Genomic DNA, 20,751 nt, shown 5'->3' with positions numbered 1-20,751 from the left:
TTAAGAGGAAGAGCACATGAGTGTGGTTTCTTGAGAGAAAATGAAGAAATGGTGATCAGTTGTGTTAAGTGCTGATAGGCTGATTACTTGAGGACCTAAAATGACCATTGGATTGAGCCAAAGTCTCAACAGAAGGCATTGATGACCTTAAGAAGAGCAATTTTGGTGGACAGGCTGGGGGATACCTGGTTGGAATGGGTCCAAGAGAGAATGGGTGGCGGGGAATTGAAGAAAGAGTCTTCCACTTTTTTTAAAAAAAGAAGATGAAAATGGGGGTAGCTGGAGGAGAACGATGTGGGAGAAATAAGAACATATTTGTTGATAATAAGAATGATCTAGCAGAGAGGCGAGAATAATTGATGAATTATGGGAGTGGGAATTTCTGGAATAATATCCTTGAGTAGGTGAGAGGAGGTGAAATCTGGTGCCCAGGGAGAGAGGTTGGTTTTGGGTAGCAGCATGGACAATTACCAAAGAAAATGTAGAATGCATCAGCATAAATGCAAATGGGTAGCTAGGTACGTTGAGAAGTTGCTGAAGTTCTCTTCTGGTTATTTCAGCGTGCTCATCCATTTATTAAGCTCCCATTCTGAGCTCAGTTAAAATTGAAAGCTCCTTCCCTGGCTTTATCATTGCTCTCACTTTGAATTCAACAAAACCTGACTAATCCAGTAATTATGGCTCCTTGACTTTCTTCCTCACCAGCTAAGACCTGAAGGAGGGCAGAGAACATGTCACATACTTTATTGCTCCCCAACGCTTGGCATAGTGCCTGACATACAACATGCACTCAATAAATATTTGATGAATTGAATTGAATCTAGTATATTTATTTCTCTATACATATACTTTAAATCTGATTTTGCTTGAGTCTTAAAAACTACCAAGATCATAGTCTCTGTGGATTGGTGGGCAGATTATTTGTATCTCAATCCATTCTGCTAATCATTGTATTAGCTATTTATTATTGAATTCAATATTCATGAAAACTTAAAAGCTTTGCTCATTTTTACAAAAGTTTGGACCTTAGTTGGGCCATAGCAACATCCTCAGAAGGGTTATAATATGTGAGAAGATGCAAATAGCTCCTTTGATAATTGACAGTGTTCAGTTTGCCCAATTCCCTTTTATTTTTTAAATAAAAGGGTGAATTCGCTGTAATTGACACACCATAATCTGAACCTGTAGAAGTCAGTGAGAAATCCTAGAAAGAACCACCTAGAAAGAAAGGATGTACAACCAACTGGCTATGTGCTGTGGTAGAAAATGTGCCTCCCTACCTCCACCTAACATTTTATTAAGGTTTAGATAAAGAGGAAGAAAAGAATCTGCAATTGGATTGATTTCCTACTGTTCATCTTTTTAGCAAGCTTTAGGTGACACTAAAATCAAGAAGTGTAATAGTTAGCTAGGTCATACAATGTGAACAAAGTCTGTCAATACTTTTCCAGCAGGAAATTCAGTGAAGTGTATTGTCGAGGACACAGACTTGGACTTGGATTTGCATCCCACCTCATACAAGACCTAGTTTCCTGACCTGTATAATAGAAAGAGAACACAATCGATGTTATGGAGTAGTTGTGAGCTTTAAATGACCTAATGCCTATAAAAGTGTAATACAACCCCCAGAAGACCAGTAATGTTAGTCACTATTATTTATTTTCATGACAATAACAACTTTCAAAAAGGCAGGCTGCAACCTACTTTGGGTTTCCCTTTTACTTCTTTGGTTGACCTTTTCTCTTTGCCTAGTATACTTCCTTTTTTTCTCTAATCCTGGCCTTTCTTCTCTGACCATTTTTCTTCCACTATAGAAAAATCGATGGGACCAACGAGGAAGAAGATAACACTGAGTTGAATGAAGAAGGAAGGCCAGTGCGGACTTCCAGGCGGACGTCCCCGCTCTGCAACTGCCACTGCTGTGGCCTCCCCAAGCGTTACATCATTGCCATCATGAGTGGGCTGGGATTCTGCATTTCCTTTGGGATTCGGTGCAATCTAGGAGTAGCCATTGTGGAAATGGTCAACAACAGCACTGTCTATGTCGACGGAAAACCAGAAATTCAGGTCAGTGTCTGTGTTTGGTGGGGGCTGTGCAAATACTTGGCTATAGGAAAGAAAGCACTGCCCCTCTTCCATTGATGTGACAAAAAGGTAGAATGGCTACCATGTGCCAGGCACTGTGCAAGGTGGAGGAGAGAGAATGATGAGCAGCACGGGCTGGGCCCTTATCACCATAGAGATGTACAAGTAAGTCAGCATAATTCACAGTGGTAGTGCTATGTTGGAGGTGTTCAGAATGCTTGGGGTCACATCAGAGGATGCTGGGCCAGACTTGGATATCAGGAAAGAATTCCCACAGAAAGTGATGGCTGGTTCTGAAAGATAAGGAGGAACTGACAGACAAAAGGTGTTTCCTTGAGGTGGGAAGAAGAGCGTTTGAAGAGAAAGGAACATCTTGTGATAAAGACTGTAGGAGAGAAGGGGAGGGAGGCAGAGAGGAGGAAAGAGAGAGAGAGAGAGAGAGAGAGAAGGAGGGAGAGAGACGGGGAGAGAGAGAAAATGATGTTATTTAGGAACTGAGATAGGAGTTCATCTTTTCTGAGCCATGGACCCATTTGGCAATCTGCTGTAGACTTATGAATCCTTTGTCAAAATAATGTTTTAAATTCTTTCAATAAAATGCATGGGATTATAAATGAAACTAATTATATTGAAATACATATATCAAATTATTGAAAAATAAGGTTAATGATATAGAAACATATGGGCTTCTTTATGAACCCATCAGATGACAAAATTTAACAATGGGTCTAAAATTACTGTACCTTTGGTGTGCCTGGGTGGCTCAGTCAGTTACCTATCTGCCTTCCCCTCAGGTCATGATCCCAGGGTCCTGAGATCTAGTCCTACATCACGGTCCTTGCACAGAGGGGAGCCTGCTTTTCCGTTTGCCTGCCACTTCCCCCTGCTGGTGCTCTCTGCCTCCCCCAACAAATAAATAAATAAAATCTTTTAAACAGTGAAATAAAATTACTGTAAGTTTGAAGTTTGCAGTATAAACCATAGTTTAAGATAGTGGTGACAACTGTCATATGAACAGATTTATAATTTCCACTAGTGATGGAGTCACAGGTACTGATACTACTACTGTGGTTTTTTGCCCACATTCATAATCACAGGAAATGCTAAATTTCAGCTACCAGTTAGTGAAAATAAAAATGCCGAATTTTCCCACCAAAGTTCACAGGTCCGCGACTTCTATCTTTGGATTAAACGCTGAGAACCCTTGTAGGAGAGTAGAGCATGGCAAGCATCAAGACAGGGGGACACCAGGGTAAATAGGGGTTAGGCCAGGTAACGACTGGAAAGCCATGTAGGGAGTCATGGGTGGGCTTTGTGTAGGGCCCACTGTATCCACCCAGGGGTCTCCCAGTGGACTGGGATTGGAGTGAGTAGAAGCAGGAAGCCCAGTTCAAAGGCAGTTGTAGTCACAAGCAAGCATACTCTGATGTGACTTAAGAGCATTGAGGAGTGTGCACGAATGCAACTAACGAATCATTGAATATTACATCAAAAACCAATGATATACTATCTGTTGGCTAATTAAATTTATATTAGAAAAAAGCATTGTTTTTATGAATCACTGGAAAGATGAAATCTGGCTTGCTTCTTACATAGTAGACCTAGAGAAGTATTGAGGCAATGGGGAAACCCCCCCCACTAAAAATGTATGCCTAGTGCATGCATGTCTCATTGTATTGAACATACGCCTGGGAATGACTTGTGTGGAGGTATACCAGTTCGCAGAGAGGCACCTAGGTCTCTGGTCCCCACGCATATGTGGAGAAACACTGACATCAGAGTTTCCCCACTGCTGTTTGGTCTCTGTCTATAGACTGTGCCAGGAAGAAGGTGTCATATGAAATGGCAGCTTTTATTGTACTGTGTCCTGTGTGAGTCTCCAAGAGGGGGCTGTGGTGTGCATTATTTCCCGGACTTTATTGTCGAACACCCTCTTTCATGCCACAGCTATTAGCATTACCTGGAACAGTTCCTGCTAAGCGCTGGTTTGGGAAAGTTTGATTCTTATCCACTAAAAAGAAGTCGTTAGTTGGCCCTGCAGGCTTTTTTTTTTTTTTTTTCTTTTAGCTAAGAGATTTTTCTGCCAGATGAAAAGAGAACAATGGAGAGTCTGCTAGCCTCTTTCTGATGCCGCAGCTGAATTTGTTCTCAAAGGATATGCTAGTTGTTTATTTTTTTGGTTTGGAGGGAGGGCAGGAGAGGTATGATGGGGCAAGCCATGCATTTTTTTAAATAAAGAGTGATGTATATTAGTGAGATTTCAGATGTGTATCACATGCATTCTCCCAGCCTTTTGTGAGCAGGGCCAGCTAATTAAAACTTGTCTGCTGAGGCCCAGATCAAAATGAGATGCTGGTTTGTGTTTGTTTGTTGCCTGGAAAGATAGGCCTACGTCAACAGAGTCTGCTTGGAGGCATATGGAAAAGAAATTTTTGATAAATCTAAGGAACAATGCTAGTGTGTGCTCTCTGGTTTCTGTAGTTTTCCCTTTGGAGTCTTAGAGAAACTGATTGAGATCTAAAATATGCTTTGCATAATTTCTTCTGGTCTCAAAAATAGGAGTTGGGGAGCATTTCGGAAGCTCTAGGACAACTCCAATTTATAGCAGGCCATTTCTCTCTGACTCAAATAGAACAAAGCTTACATGTCAGCTGAACATGTTCAACCTGATGACAAAGATTTTACTGGTATTTTTGTTTATTTGGTTTTTCATTTTATGGGAGTGGGGAACTACATATTTTTCACTGAGATATTTTGAAGTCCTCATTTTCAAAAGAGGAGAGAAGTAAGCAGTATGAGTATGTAGGTCTTGCAAATATTTAGGTTATACTGTACTAGTGGTATACAGGGTAATTTTAGCTGATGTGTGAATACTCACTTTTCATTTAATAATGAATTTTAAAACACGTGAATCACTTAGAATAGCATCTGACATATGGCAAGCAATAAATGAGTTATGTTTGAGAAACTTTGTGATTATCTCTTTTTACCTTCAGGAAAAGTCCAAACTCCTTCCCATGAATCATGAGTCCTGTAGAGTTAAGAGCCTGGGCTTTCGAATTGGCCAGACTTGGTTTCACACTTGACTTCTTTTGTTTATTAACTCTGGGACCTTGAACAGGTTGTCCTTATGTCCTGGTCAGGGATTGCTGGTTGCAAGGAATAGAAATGCAGTGAAACCAGGTCAAGTTAAAAAGGGAATTATGCGGGACACCTGGGTGGCTCAGTCGGTCAAGCCACTGCCTTTGGGCTCAGGTCATGATCCCAGGGTCCTAGGATCAAGTCCCACATCGGGTTCCTACCTTGGCAGGGAGCCCGCTTCTCTCTCTGCCTCTGCCTGCCGCTCTGCCTGCTTGTGTGCTCACGCACTCTCTCTCTCTCTCTCTCTGACAAACAAACAAATAAATAAATAAATAAAATCTTTAAAAAAAAGAAAGAAATTATTAAAAAAAGAAAAAAGGAATTATGCTAGGGTTGTATGGGATCTCATGAGAGTGAAGGGCAGAAAGCAGGTCTGATGTGTGTATTTGTGCAGTCCGTGCCCTGGACAGTGGGAAGCCCAGCCTGTGGCGGGACTGAAATCCTGGCTGTACTCCATGAGGGGCAGAAAATGAGTCTTTACCTAATTCTTTCCAGGGCATAAACAGAGGCTCTGCCAGGAAGGGCAGAGTGGAGCTGGCCCTCCTGGGAACGAGGAAATCCTTAGCTAAGGTCTCCAGCTTGCCTGTTCCATACAGTGCCTCATCTGCTTCTCTCTGAGTATGTCCACTGTCCTAGGTCTCTCCATGGACTCTTTTCTTTTCCATCATTTCACATGTCCGTCCTCCATAGTGAAGTGTCTTGCTCAGGAACTGACTTACTTGGCCTTGAAACTAAAACTAAACTCAGAGTTTCAGTTCAGGTGTTCAGTCTTGTCTAAGTACAATTTCTGGGTTCAGATTGGAGAGAGAGACACACATACATGGGGCCATTATGATTCTAATAGGGCTCAAGTGATGATGAAAGTCAGTTCTCAGCAGGCCCAAGTGCTGTTTGACATGTATGATCTCCTTCAGAGAATACCTGGAAACACGGTCCCTCAGAGAGGAAAGTATGAGCAGGAGATATTGTGATTGGTAATTAGCCTTTGGAAGAAGTGAATCCCTCTGCCTTGGATCTTTGGCTCCTTGGCTCATTCTGTGATTCAAGGCAAAGATATCTAATCTCTCTTTCTTAGTAAGAAAGTCAAGTTCTACAAACAGTGCAAAGAATGTAGTTTTTTGGGTCAAGCCAATAAAAGAACATGATCTTGGCTCTCCTTGTAACTAGTTGTATGACTTTGGGCAAGTCAGTTAGTCTCTCCAAGCCTTATTTTCCTCATCTACAAAAGAAGAGCCAAGAATTACCTCTAGGTGTTGTAAGAATTAAGGGAGGGAATACATGGACAGTGCCTTAATAAAATTATGTCCCTCTTTTGCTCCAAGCTTCTAATGGTTTCCATCTCTCTTTGATTAAAAGCCAAGGTCCTTTTGGTGATTTCAAGGGTCTCTCATCATTTGAACCTCTCTTACTTTAACTCTTATTCTTGTGTCCTTCACTCATTACCTCCCAGGTATCCTGACATCTTGCTGTTCCTCTAACCTCAGGGCCTTTGCACTTGCTATTTTTCTGCCTTGAAAGTTCTCTCAGATAATTATTTGCTCCCTTCTTTCCCTTAGAGCTTTACTCAAAAATCACCTCCTCAACGAAGCCTTCCCTCTCTATCTAAAATTGTGCTCTACCTCACTCCTATCCAGCACTTCCTGTCCCCCTCCCTGCTTTATTTTTTCTCCTCAACCCTGATCACCATCTAACACAGGCTGTACTTATTTATTTGTTAACTAGCTACTGTCCCTACTGGCATCTTTTTGAAGATAGCAATTACTCTTGTTCTGTTCACTGTTGTATCCCCAGGGCCTAGTACAATGTGTGGCACATAGTAGCAGAGAGTAAAAATTTGGTGAGCTGATTTGAATAATGATGGTTAGTTTCATTTTACTCTCTCTCATTTTCTTTTTCTTTCTTTCTTTTTTTTTTTTTTTGAGTAATAGCTACCTAACATGGGACTTGAACTCATGACCCTGAGATCAAGTGTCACATGCTCTACCAACTGAGCCAGCCAGGCACCCCAGTTTCATTTTACTTTTTTTTTTTTTTTAAGATTTTATTTATTTACTTGACACACAGAGAGAGAGAGCACAGGCAGGGGAAGCTGGAGAGGGAGAAGCAAGTTCCCCTTGAGCAGTGAGCCTGATGCGGGGCTCTATCCCAGAACACTGTGATCAAACCCTGAGCCAGAGGCAGATGCTCAGCCAAATGAGCCAGCCAGGAACCCCAGTTTCATTTTACACTTAAATTTCAATTTCCTAATTGGTAAAATGGGAAATACGGTATGGAGGACAGGCCAGTGTTACATGGACTGTGATCTCCTAGAACATGAAGGCAATTCTTGTTTGAGTTAGTATTTGCACTGTCTAGCATCTGACCTGGCACACAGGAGGCACTAGGTGAATGTTGAATAAATGAGCAAATAAATACGTAACAATTTGTGATGGGAAAATAAACCGACAGAACTTGATAAGGCATAATATGTTGATAATTAAGAACCTTTCCTCCATAACAGGAACACCTTCCATTTTGATATGATTGCTTTTTAAAAAAGATTTTATTTTTAATGGACTGTGTCATATAGACTTATTTTTAATGGACTATGTTAATATAGTCCAGTACCATACAGGTTTTTCCATGTGAGTAGTAGGGGCTTGCCTCTAGATTGCAAGATGTCTTTAATGCCCTTGAAATTCTGTAGTAGATATTTGAGCAATAAGCATTCAAGTCAGACCAAGCCGCCTCAAGGAGCAGTTGAATTCTCTGGTACTAAAGGTGTTCAAGCAGAATCTCTACACCCAATGTGGGGCTCGAGCTTACAACCCTGAGATCAAGAGGAGCAGTTCTAGGGACTGAGCCAGCCAGGTGCCCCCAATCCTTTACAAAGCCATTCATGTATTCCTTCATTTGGCAAATATTTACTTGCACCTTCTATGTTCCAGAAATTTATTTTAGGTACTCAGGTTATAAAGCTAAAGGGACATGGCTATTCCCTTAGAGTTGCTAGCCACCAGTGTGAGAAATGGACATGTGAATGGCTAGTTCAAGAACAGCACCCAGCAGGGGCCATGGCTGTAAGGACAGAGGTCTGTGGGACAAGTGCAGGAAAAGGTGATCACTTCAAAAGGGAGCTGGGGAGCTTCCTCAGAGGAAGGAACATTTGCAAGGAGTCTGAAAAGAATGAGTAACTTTTGGAAGAAAGGGAGGAAAGGGGGCCTAGCCCTGGAGAATCACATTTTCAATGGCTTAAGTGTTGTGTCATTATTAAGTGTGTGTATATATATATATATATATATATATATATATATATATGGATCTACTACATACATATATATGTATTTAAGTTTGTACATAATCTCTCCTTGCTCTCACTAGAAGACAAGCTCAATGACAGCAGGGACTTTGTTGTATTTGTTGCTACATCCCAAGCATACAAGAGCCCTCCACAAATATTTTTTTTTAAAGATTTTGTTTATTTATTTGACAGAGAGAGAGAGAGAGATCAAAAGTAGGCAGAGAGGCAAGCAGAGAGAGCGAGAGGGAGAAGCAGGATTCCCACTGAGCAGAGAGCCCAATGCAGGGCTTGATCCCAGGACCCTGAGACCGTGACCGGGGCTGAAGGCAGAGCCTTAACCTACTGAGCCACCCAGGTGCCCCCACAAATATTTGTTGAATAAAGGAAGGAAAGAAGGACCTGGTGGATTGTTATGTAGGATCATTGGTGAAAAATGGTTGTCAAGTGTTTTCTTACAAACACAACCATATCTGATTTCTCATTTCAGACAGCACAATTTAACTGGGATCCAGAGACAGTGGGCCTTATCCATGGATCTTTCTTCTGGGGTTATATTGTGACACAAATTCCAGGTGGTTTCATTTCAAATAAGTTTGCTGCTAACAGGTAAGGCAAACTGAAATAACACGAATGAGGTACACATCATAACATGATTTTGTGTTTTTATAAAATCTGCATAGTTTGCTCTCAATTTAGAGATGCAGAAGGAAAGACAGGAGCCATTCCAACAGATGTGATTCGCAGATATTGATGTGATTCTGTTCTTAAGCGTCTCTTGTTATTTACTTTTTTGTCTAACTTAATTTATCTTGCAACTCTTTTAGTGATTATGTAGTAAAAAGAGCAGTTGAATCTGAATCAGAAGAAATGTTCCTTGACACTAAATAACTCAACTTGGTGACCTCTAGAATCACTCTTTTTTTTTTTTTTTTTTTTGCTTTTCTGGATCTTTTTCCTCATCTGTGAAATAAAGTATGGTTTAGATTGTGTTTGAGTTTCCTTTGACAAGTGACATTCTGTGATCCTATGTACTATATTAAAATAGCTCAGTACCATATAGATTTTGTCATGTGAGTAGTAGGGGCTTGCCTCTAGGTTGCAAGATGTCTTTAATGACCTTGAAATTCTATCGTAGGTGTTTGAGCAATTAAAACTACCCAAGACAGAATGAGCTGCCTCAAGGAGCAGTAGAGTTCTCTGTCACTACAGGCATTCAAGCCAAAGAAGACGGCCTCTTGGAGGATACATAGGGTGTATATGTAGCTGCACAGAGGTTTACTAAATGTCTCAAGTTTCCTTCCAATTGTATGTCCTGTGTCACAGTACATGTATGGATTTCATGAACCATACGTTTTATAAAGCAGTTTCTCAAACTCTAAAACATAACTCATTAGATGGTAATGAAATCAACATGTGATTTACCAATGAGCATTTTCTAAAAAAGGACAGAAAAATAGAAAAGAGGAAAAGCAAATAGAATAAAATAGAATAGAAAATATCTTAATTCATTGCACACTTAAGTATTGGTTCTTGAAATTTGTTTTGGTTACATTTGTGAGTATGATTATGTTTTGAGTTGCAATATAAAATATATTTTGTTTTATGGGTTAAGGTAAAAAAAGAAAGTCAATACCATAAGATCTAAATATGTACAAGCATGACTTTATTTACTTACATTCTGGTCTAATTTGTGTCCTTCATTTATTATCACTTATCTATTGTATTCTTTTCAAAAAGCGATAAAATACTGGCTCATATGATCTCAGGGGTTACTGCTTATACTTCTGCCATAAAAGGAAATCACGCATATTTCTAACATGTTAAAAGGGCTGAAGCATCATTAATGTGTGAGAAAAGAAGAAAATGCTGCTTGCTCTCTTTTCCCAGGATACTCTGGCCCAGGCAGGGAGAAGGCATGGGGGACTGGGCAGCAGGCTGGGGGCTCAGACAGGTACACAGCCCGTTTTGTGCTTGGCTTGTCCCAGGATACAGACTGCTTTCTGATAGTATGGCCTTTTGGTAAAGTGACAATAAAATTGTGAAGCAGGAGACACAATCCAAATGTGTCAATGTCATGTGGTAATAGAACGAGTCAGTTTGGTAGAAGCAAGCAGAATGGTGCATCTCTAGCAAGCTCACCTCGTGTTGGTCAATCTCCAGCTATAGGACCTCATTTAGGAAGGATATTCCCATATTGCCAACAACCTGCCTGTAATGGATCCAGGGATGAGCTCAGGATTCATAGCTGCCCAGCAGTCTAGCTTGGGATACACCAGATCCTAACACAATATCTATTTCTCTTTTTATTAATTTCCATGGTGATTTTCCATGAATGGTGAGGTTCATTCCTGATGTCTGACTGAAGCACCATATCCACAAGTGTGCTTGCCCCCTAACACAGTGTTTTGGTCCCTCAGGGTCTTTGGAGCCGCCATCTTCTTAACATCAACCTTGAACATGTTCATCCCTTCAGCGGCCAGAGTGCATTATGGCTGTGTCATGTGTGTCAGAATCTTGCAAGGTCTAGTGGAGGTAGGAGATTCTTTCCTTAATGGTTTTTGCTACTGCTAGTTAAAGTATGGACCTTTAGATAATTCAGCTTCTAAAGAAAACTGTTTTACTGAGTTTTCTGGTCTTCTACCTTGTCCTGCTATTTCCACTCTTCAGTTTTAACTACTGTCACGAATGCTTTAATTAGAATGCCTGTGTGATTACAAACGTATACACAATAAAGGACCGTTTCATAGAGTGCAGAATTTCACATGAGGAGACAGGAATGATCTTAGAGGCAATCTAATCCAACCCCTGTCATTTAATGAATGATGAAACTGAAGCCCAAATATGATAGTTCACATAGCAGTGGCCCTTTCCACTAAAACAATTTAAATGGATTTATTAATAAATCTGTAAATTTCCAGGATGTAGTGTTACACAGAGATTTAACTCAGGGACCTGTTGAATCATTATATTGTACACCTAACCTAATATAACACTGTATATTAACTACACTGGAATTTAAAAAATTAATAAGAAAATAAAAATGTGAGTCTAGAAAAAAAATGTAAAAACCAGTACTTCCTCAAGAGTAGTACAAAAACAGATGGTGAGCTAAATCAGGCAATAGTTTCCTGAGCCCTGATTTAGAGCAGCGTTTCCCAAGCTCAGTCATTCACCTCTAACCTCCTTTGCTTCTGTCATATCTATGTACAATTTGTACTATTATTTACCTACAGTTTTTCCCTAGATCAATTCATTAAAACACACACACACACACACACATACAAGAATCTTATCACAAGCAACAATATCTTTGAAATCATGGGTTTCATGCATCAGTTACATTGTTTCTTAAAGCCTATTAGAATATATATACACCAGTAATGGAAAAAAAATGTCATTTGTTGTAGCAACTCAAATCCAACTCTAGTTCCACTAGAGGGACATATACCAGACTTTGGAAAATAACTGATGGGTGGAAAGAACTTGCTATTAACAGCCATGAAGACTAGAATGTAGTCACTTCATGGCTCTTGGCCTCAGGTTCTGTATCTTGAGGGGATGGACCAGCTGATTGCAGAAATCTCTTTCTACACCAATATTCTATAGTAATATGAAATATAAAGACTCCTTCCCCATTCCCCACCATCCTTGCATTGGAACTGATATTCAAATTGAAGCATCTGTGCTATGAGTTAAAATAGCTGACACAAGCTACTTGGTATTCATGATTTAGGTTTTATCTTGTAGCCTCTCTTAAAGAAGCAGGGTCCATGTTTCAAACACAAACAGAAACTGGAGTCAAATCAATAATCTATTTTCAACTGTTTTGCCAGGGTGTGACCTACCCAGCCTGCCATGGGATGTGGAGTAAGTGGGCACCACCTTTGGAGAGAAGCCGACTGGCTACAACCTCTTTTTGTGGTCAGTGTATTAGAATCTTAAGTTTTACTTAGGAATGCTTTGTCTTTAAGTGAAGACCCTACTATGTAGGATTTATTTTTTTTTTTGCATAACAGAAGTCCAAAGGTGAGTGATTGCTGGTGCTGGTTTCACTGCTCAGTCATCCATCAGGGCCTGACCATGCTCTGATTTTCTATTCTGCTGTCCTTGAAGTGATAGCTCTTTACTCTCCCACTTGTTCCTCTGGTTCACAAGAGGGTTGTTATAGCTCCAGGCATCAAGCCCACATTCCAGGCAGGAAGAAGTGGAAATGGTTGTCCTAGCCACATCTGTTCCTTTTATCAGCAAAGCACATGCTTTCCAGAAGCCCCTTATGAGGCTTCCACATATTTCCTTGGCCCTAATTGTGTCAGATTCTTTAGCAACTGCAGAAACAGCTAAGAAACCAAGTGCTGTCCTTGCCAGCACCATAAGTAGAGAAAGGTCAGAAAGAAGGGGTTGGAAGTGGTTGTTGAATTAACCAACAAATGATATTTGCTGAGGTCAAAAGCAGAAAAGAGAGAATCATTAAGCCTTTTGCTCCTCTTCTTTTTACAGAAAGAGAAGTTGAAACTAAAGTTTGAAGTTTCATTTTATTGAATGGAATTCAAGGTCCAAGGTCACACTGGACATGGAACAGGAGCTAGACTACCTGATTCTTTTTCATTTTTAAAATTTTCTTTGTCTATTAGAGAGAGCAGGGGCAGAAGGAGAGGGAGACTCCCTGCTGAGCAGGGAGCCCCATGCGGGGCTCGATCTCAGGATCCTGGGATCATGACCTGAGCCGAAGGCGAACACTTAACCTACTGAGCCTCCCAGGCACCACTAAACCACCTGTTTCTTAATTCAGAACTTTCCTCACTACACACTACTATGTACATACTGTCATAGAGATCTTTTAATTAATTTTAACCTTTACATTCCAGATGAAAATGGAGGCCATCCGTTTTACCTGAAAGCATATTAGTGGTCCTTAAGTAATGAAGTGACTGTAAATTACTGGGTCACCAAACTTCACCTTGTTAATGTTGTCTCATTCCAAGTCATGTTTCTGGGACTGGCCCTCTATGGGTCTCTGGAATAATCAGTGTTTGAAGGGTCTCCTGGATACCAATCAATAACTTAACAAGGACAGTGGATGCTGACACCATCAGCACAGTTGTTAAACGTATTTTCCAATATTTTTTTTATGGGGAAGGGGTTCAGGAAGATAAAAGTGCCTCAGGCCATGAAAGTCACAATGGGGATTGGGTAAAATTAGGATCAGAATTTAGCTCTGCCTAGTTGTTCAAGCTAGTGTGTCTTGACTAGGAAAAACCAACCTGTATTTCTTAGGGAAAGGGAGAAATAAAGCTTCTTAATTTCTGTGAATATTTTCATTTATTTCTCCCTTGCTCTTTCTCTTTACCTCCTTGAATAATAATAATAATTATTGTTATTATAATATAGATTATTATTATTATATAGAATCCCTGGGACTTTGTTGTGAAGTATTCACCAATGTGCCCAAATTATGCCTAGCTTGGAACTGCATGCACAGTTGAGATGTCTTTGCATCTTTAGCCTCTCTTGTCCTTAGAAACCATTTCTGTCCTCTTGTTTGTAGTTAAGATCATCTCCACTTCCACTACTGACCTGTGCCAACTCTAGAAGAATATAAGATTCTGACCTTATGAATTGTCAGGTCCTTGGTCTTATTTTCTTTGGATGGTTTATTTATAAGCCTTTTCATTTTGATTCGCCAGCAAAGCAAGAATGACTAGCTGCCACACCCCACTCTTAGCATCTTTATAACCCTTCAAGGGCTGGTTTAAGAAATGTTTGACTCTCAAGGAAGGTTACCTGATCAAAGTCATAAGCTTTATTACTTTTCCCAGCTAAGGTATGGTCTTGGTTTGAAAGAACAGCCAAGTGTCATTAGAAGGAAACCCAAATTTGGGGTTAATCCATTCTTACACAAAAAAATATTGGAGTTGGCAGGTACTTTAGGAAATATCTAGTCGAGTTTTCACAGCTAGTGAGGACAGAAGTGGGGACCTGCCCACTCCTAATGGCTACTCCCTCACCCCCATGCCATTCAACAATAGTTGGAGGGCTCCTCTGTCCTCCACTGTCTGCCAACGGAGGGATCAAGGTGCTGTGAGCTCCCCAGGGCTGTCTGGATGGCATGCCCCATTGAGGTATGCTCAGGGGCTGTGAGTGTGACAGATTATAGTCAGCCATGTCTCGAAGGATGAGGAAGAGTTTTCTACTAGACAGAGAAGGACAATTTCAAGTGTAAAATTTCCCCTATGAGAGAATGCTTCCTACTATGAAGAATTAATGGGAGTTTTGGAGTGGAGGAGGCAGGACCAAATTATTAAGTAGTTAAAGATAAAGGCTCTGGATTCCTACAGACCTAGTTCCCGTCACCCACACCTGTGTGACCTCAGGAAATTTATCTGCCCTTCCCCCTCCTTGGTTTCCCCTATAAATGAGGATGATATTAGTACCAACACCAAGAGTTTGAAAGAAGGGTTAAGTAGAATCATGGCTTTGGAATCCTCAACATAGTAGTGGACACACAAAAAGCACCCAATGCCTCTTAGGTGGTGGAGTTATCCCTGGACCCTCACTGTCCTGGGCATTTCCCTACCCCTTACTTCTAGCAACTTTGGTCCAGGGAAGACCACCTTCCCCACACCCACAGCAGAGTCAGGCCTGCAGATCTTTCTAAGCAATGTGCCTTGGAATACTTGTCTTACTGGTTTGTGGAAGTCTGAGCCAAAAAAAAAAAAAAAAAAAAAAATGCATTGTCATTCTGTACATCACAGTCACTTGATAGTTGGGGTTTGTGTGGCACGGATTACAGCTTACAAAACATCTTCACACACATAGTTTATTTAATTCTCAAACATCTCTGTGAGATAGAGATGTCTTTCCCATCTTCTACCTGAGAATAATAATTCTGAGAGACTGAGAGACTCCCTCAGGTGTCATGATGTCTCAATTTAGGATTCCAGGTTGGGCCTTTCATGGCCAGTCAGGCCCAGCTTGGAAAGATGGGATTTCATCTCTTTCTGTGGAAGATCCCCAAACTCCCATTTCCTGAAGGTCTCCTAGGCATTGAAACAGAATTTCCTGTTGCTACTCACTTTCTGAGCAAGAATTTTTTCCATTCACATCCCAGAGGGAATTTGAGGGAGTAATTTTTTTGATTCAGTTAATACTGATCGGGAGTTTTTAGGGCTCATGTCTCTATAGCAGATTATCATGGATCTGTAGGGGATGGTGGAGCCTTTGGGATCTTGTCTAGACAAGATAAATAACCACATATATGTAAGTATTTATAAGGTAAATTGTTTTTACAAAGAAATAGACTTTAAAATGGGCCCATTCCAGAGGTAGGTGGAGAGAGAGCCTTCCTGTTCATTCTGCCATCCTGGAATAGAATTGTTTCCTGATTTTTAAAAAGAAATCAAGACTCTAAAAGGTATGATTTTTTACTAGTTTGAAGTCCTTATTTAAAGACAGTGGTGATAATTCTCCTCAACTGTGAGCTCTGGAAGGCAGGTTCATTTGTTCCTTTGTTTGCTATCTTCACCCCTAATATTGTACCTGGTTGAATTTTTCAAATTTCTCGTAGATTTTTTCCCCATCTTTTTGTCCTATTTTTTTCATGTGATTCGAAATTGCTGTTGCTGAGTAATCTTTGTCTTGTCCTTCCATGGTACTGGAGAAAGTTAAAGGGCATCCAGTGACCTTTCTCTCCCAGAAGCCCTATTTTAAGTCACATGGAGAGTTTGGCCCTCTGCACGGAGGCATTCTGGCTCTTGCTCAGGTGGATTCATCTTCCTTTCCACAAGAGGAACTCTAGATGGGCTAAAGAGACCCACATAGCAGTTGTCAAGTGTCCTCCGTGTTTTCTTATTCTAGGTTCCTATGCAGGGGCAGTGATTGCCATGCCTCTGGCTGGGGTGTTGGTTCAGTACATTGGATGGGCCTCTGTCTTTTATATTTATGGTGAGTAATTTGACTTCATGAGTTCCCATGGATGACTCATAGAGATGGTATTTTACTGTATCATGGGGTTGGCTAAGAATTTACTATAGGAAGATAGAAATGATTAAAACAAGCTTATCATATAAATGGAATACTTGTCTGCTTAGGATTCTTTTAATGCTTATATCAAAGTTGGGTTTATTAATGAGAACAATATCATCTTTCTTTAAATACCAGTTAACAACAACGACAGGCAGCAGCGACAGCAGCATCAGCAGTAGGGAAAGCAACAACATACTTTTTTCTAGACGAACATCATGCTATCTGGGGATATTATGACAATTGGAATATTTAGAGATGGAGGACAATGAAACCACATGATTAAACATTTTGTTTTTTACTGCAGGCATGTTTGGGATTATTTGGTACACATTTTGGCTATTGCAGGCCTATGAGTGTCCAGCTGCTCACCCAACCATATCCAGTGAGGAGAGGACCTACATAGAGACAAGTATAGGAGAAGGAGCCAACGTGGTTAGCCTCAGTGTAAGTACAGAGGGAAAGATGAAGACTGGTCTCTTTTCTACTTCTCTTAGTGATTGTGTTGTCCTCTTAAAAAAATAATATGTCAATATAACCACTAAAAATCTCATGGTGTTTTTACTCTCTAGAAATTTAACACCCCATGGAAAAGATTTTTCACATCATTGCCTGTTTATGCAATCATTGTGGCAAATTTTTGCAGAAGCTGGACTTTTTATTTGCTGTTAATAAGTCAGCCTGCTTACTTCGAAGAGGTCTTTGGATTTGCAATAAGTAAGGTAAACACAGAGATGCTTCAAATGTTCTTGAACTTTAAATTCCTTGCTCCGACTGAGAAAATCTTTGCATGACAAAATAATTAAATTACTGATCAGCATTCATAACAGTTCTATGACACCTAATACCCTAGAGGTCAGACAAGTTCTACGTTTTGGGCACGGTATATATAGCTATTAATTTCTTCTTCATAAGGATCAGAGCTATATTAAACTGCTTTTAAAGACTTATGTTCTATTCGATTTCAAAGTGGTTTCGAAGCTAAATTCAAGAACTGCATATTAGGTAAGGATAAAAAGATTTGAAGGTAAGATGTTTTTGTGGGTTTTTTCCCCCAAGTTACTCAATGAGTAGCAGACTACTCTCTCTGTAATGGCAGTTATAGCAATAACAACCATTGCCTTGTATGATTTACAAAGAACCTCTTTCAGTGTCCCCAGCCACTGTCATTAGGTTGTCTGTGTTTCAGGAAGGAAGGGTAGATGGTAAAACATAAACCATCATCATGAAAGATGCAACCTCCTTTGTACAAGGAGGAGAACAGTAGCCTAGGAGAGGTCGTTGTGTTTGTAGCTCCAGGTACTGTCTGAAATGACCTTGGAGGAGCTAGCATAGTCAAGTCATAGTGGCTCCCATCAGTGAGCACTCACTCCGCCACAAGTGTTTGTCTAGCGTGTGGGGGCACTATGGGAGGTTCTGGGGCCTCTGTGATGAATACGAGTCTTGTCTGTCCTCAAAGAGCTTCCGATCGGGTCGGAGACACAGGTCTGTACTTAAAATCATTCACTCATTCATTATTTATTACAAAATTCAGGCCCATCTGGGTCCCAGGTAATTAGATAATTAAACTCGGTCAGGGCAGGAGTGGAGGGGACCCAGAGAATTGGGGAAGTGCAACTCTCCATAGCAGCTAAAAATAGCTCATTTCTTCTTTTTATTCCAGGTGGGTCTCCTGTCAGCAGTTCCCCACATGGTTATGACCATCATTGTGCCTATTGGAGGACAATTGGCTGATTATTTGAGAAGCAGGAAAATTTTGACCACAACGGCTGTCAGAAAAATCATGAACTGTGGAGGTACTATGGACTTCATGGGTGGCTTCAGCAGCCTTTACAGAATGAGATGAAACTGAGCTGCAGAGCATATCCTGGAAGTTATATCTACCCATTAAAAAGGATCTTGGGGTGCCTGGGGTGGCTCATTTGGTTGGGAAGCCAACTCTTGATTTCAGCTCAGGTCATGATCTCAGGGTTGTGAGATCAAGCCCTGTGTTGGGATCCATGTCAGTGGAGAGTCTGGTTCTCTCCCTCTCTCTCAAATAAATAAATCTTAAAAAAAAAAAAAGAAAAGAAAGAAAGGAAGGAAGGAAGGAACAAAGGATCTTAAAGTCTCCTAAGTTCATTATCTTGCAGATACTTGAGTGCCTATCATGTCCCTGCCAACTGGTCCTCCAGCCCGTGCTTGTGCAGCCTGAGATAGGACAACTTAGCTGGTAAATCAGTACACACCTCCAACTGTAGAAATGCTTCTTTTGTCTACTCTTAAGCCAAAGTGAACTGATTTCCTGTGACATACCTTTAACATTTGTCCTTCCCATACATCCTCCCAAATACATAATCCTTTGCTTATGTAGTTTATTCCCTTATCTCTTTCCCTTTCTACACATATAGCTTTTGGCAAGAAACACAAGAAAAATATTTTATCCGAATAGTCTTCTTTCCTCTCAGCTTATGCTTGTGTATGCGGTACACACACACACACACACACACACACACACACACACACACTCATCCTCTTTTCTGTATTTATTTCCCGCTTTATGTTTTGATTTGGCAAAGACAAGGAAACAGGGTGATTTTCCAAGAGGTAGGTAAAAGTAATTTGAACCCCTGCCATGTTTATGACTGCTTACCTTTTTTAAACCTTCCACTTTTTCCTTATCTCCTTTTGTTTTTGTGTTTTAAATTAGCATTTATTGGATGCTTTCTGTGTGAGACACTAAATGACATCTTCTACACACATTATCTTATTTAATCCTTATAACCATGCTGTGGTTTACAGTGAGGAAACTGGAGTAAAGAAGAGTGACTTGCTCAAGTGGCAGATGTTGTGCAAGATCCCAGGTCTGTCTGAGCTCATTGCCAATGTCCCAGTCACTGCTGCTACTCCTCCTAGGGACTGGTGGGGGTTAGGGTGGACAGGCAGGAAGTAGAGAACAGCGCCATCTATGGGTGAAAAGTTACAAGAGCTACTACATTGGAATGGAGGGAACGTGGACAGTCACTCTAGGCTAGATTAAATGGGTCAGGGCTGTTTAGAAATGAAGAGTACATAGAGATTGCACAAGGGCAGACATAATCTGGTCCCACAGTATTTCAGGTATAAAGTCTGACCAGGGAGTTTGGGAATAATGTGTTGGCATCAGGTGTCCATTGATGTGACCTTTTTTACAGAAGACTGAAGGTTGGCAGGTCTCCGGCAGGTGAGAGGTGAAGCTCTGGGGCACTGCATTTATGGTAGCTAAGGTAAACAGATTGATCCCCCCCCCCCCGAAATGTTCACGTTCTAATTCCCAGAATGTGTGCTTATGTTTCCCTACATGACAAAAGGAACTTTGCAGATGTGATCAAATTAAGGATCTTGAGATGGGGAGATAATCTTGGATTATCTTGGTGGACCCAATTTAATCACTAGGTTCTTTCTAATTTTACCCCAGTCACTTCAGCCATTGTTCTGCCATAATCGACAGTGTCAGTGTTGGGTGGTGGTGGTGGTGGTGAGAATTATCAAAGATTTTAAAGAGCTAACGAAGTGACTTGAAAATAAACCTTTTTTTGTTCCGGAAACTAGAATGCAAACATAGAATCTCCCTAGCTTCTCTCCCATCTTTAACAAACAAACAAAACAGCAACAATAAAAGCCAACCCAAACCTCCTCACATGTCTTTTCATGTCATTTTATATTTTGAAATAGCAGACCAGTGAGTTCTACATTGTATGTTTTAAAAGATGGTTGTCTTCTTTTGCTTATATGCAAAGATGCTAGACCAGAGATAAATACATGAAGAGAGAGCTTTGTGCCATCACTGAGGAAGCCAGATCAATTTGGACATAAGGAAGCATTTGCATGATCTTCTAGAGAGTTTAGTTGGTATCATGTTCTCAAAGAGGAAATACAGAGGACATTTCTCATCCTCTATCACACATTTCCTAGAGTCTGTCACCTTTTTTTCTTTTCATAGACAAGGGATGTTTGCTGCTAGAATCACTTAAAGCAAACAGATCACCTAAGACATGAAGCTCTGCTCTACTTCATTCTCAATCAGGGCACATTTCCAAGATCCTCAAAAACAGATGTCAAATCCTTGTACTTCCCTCTATAGTACATGTAAAGCGTGACTGAGGTAAAAAATTCTAGTCTGGCTGAATTGGTTGCCTGTGTGAACTTTTAGATTGTTTAATATGAAATGAACATTTTTCTCTGACCTTTAAATCCTAATTCTGTTT

At 40.5% G+C, this 20,751-nt stretch overlaps 1 protein-coding gene across 2 annotated transcripts in view; it reads left to right on the top strand.

Annotated features, from left to right (window-relative positions):
* LOC111142222 (solute carrier family 17 member 8) overlaps positions 1–20,751 on the top strand; it is a 43,250-nt gene that overhangs the window by 13,250 nt on the left and 9,249 nt on the right. The window contains exons 2-9 of one of the 2 annotated variants that reach the window (XM_022495252.1): positions 1,815–2,067; positions 8,994–9,112; positions 10,924–11,038; positions 12,340–12,427; positions 16,361–16,447; positions 16,833–16,972; positions 17,098–17,247; positions 18,189–18,321. In XM_022495252.1, coding sequence (XP_022350960.1) covers positions 1,815–2,067; positions 8,994–9,112; positions 10,924–11,038; positions 12,340–12,427; positions 16,361–16,447; positions 16,833–16,972; positions 17,098–17,247; positions 18,189–18,321 — 1,085 coding nt within the window. The remainder of the gene's footprint in view (positions 1–1,814; positions 2,068–8,993; positions 9,113–10,923; positions 11,039–12,339; positions 12,428–16,360; positions 16,448–16,832; positions 16,973–17,097; positions 17,248–18,188; positions 18,322–20,751) is intronic. The other variant, XM_022495253.1, reaches the window with a different exon arrangement.

Source organism: Enhydra lutris, unplaced genomic scaffold, assembly GCF_002288905.1.
Source record: "Enhydra lutris kenyoni isolate GAN:26980312 unplaced genomic scaffold, ASM228890v2 scaffoldscaffold7, whole genome shotgun sequence".
Classification (NCBI taxonomy): Eukaryota; Metazoa; Chordata; class Mammalia; order Carnivora; family Mustelidae; genus Enhydra; species Enhydra lutris.
This window is presented reverse-complemented; position numbering and strand designations above follow the sequence as displayed.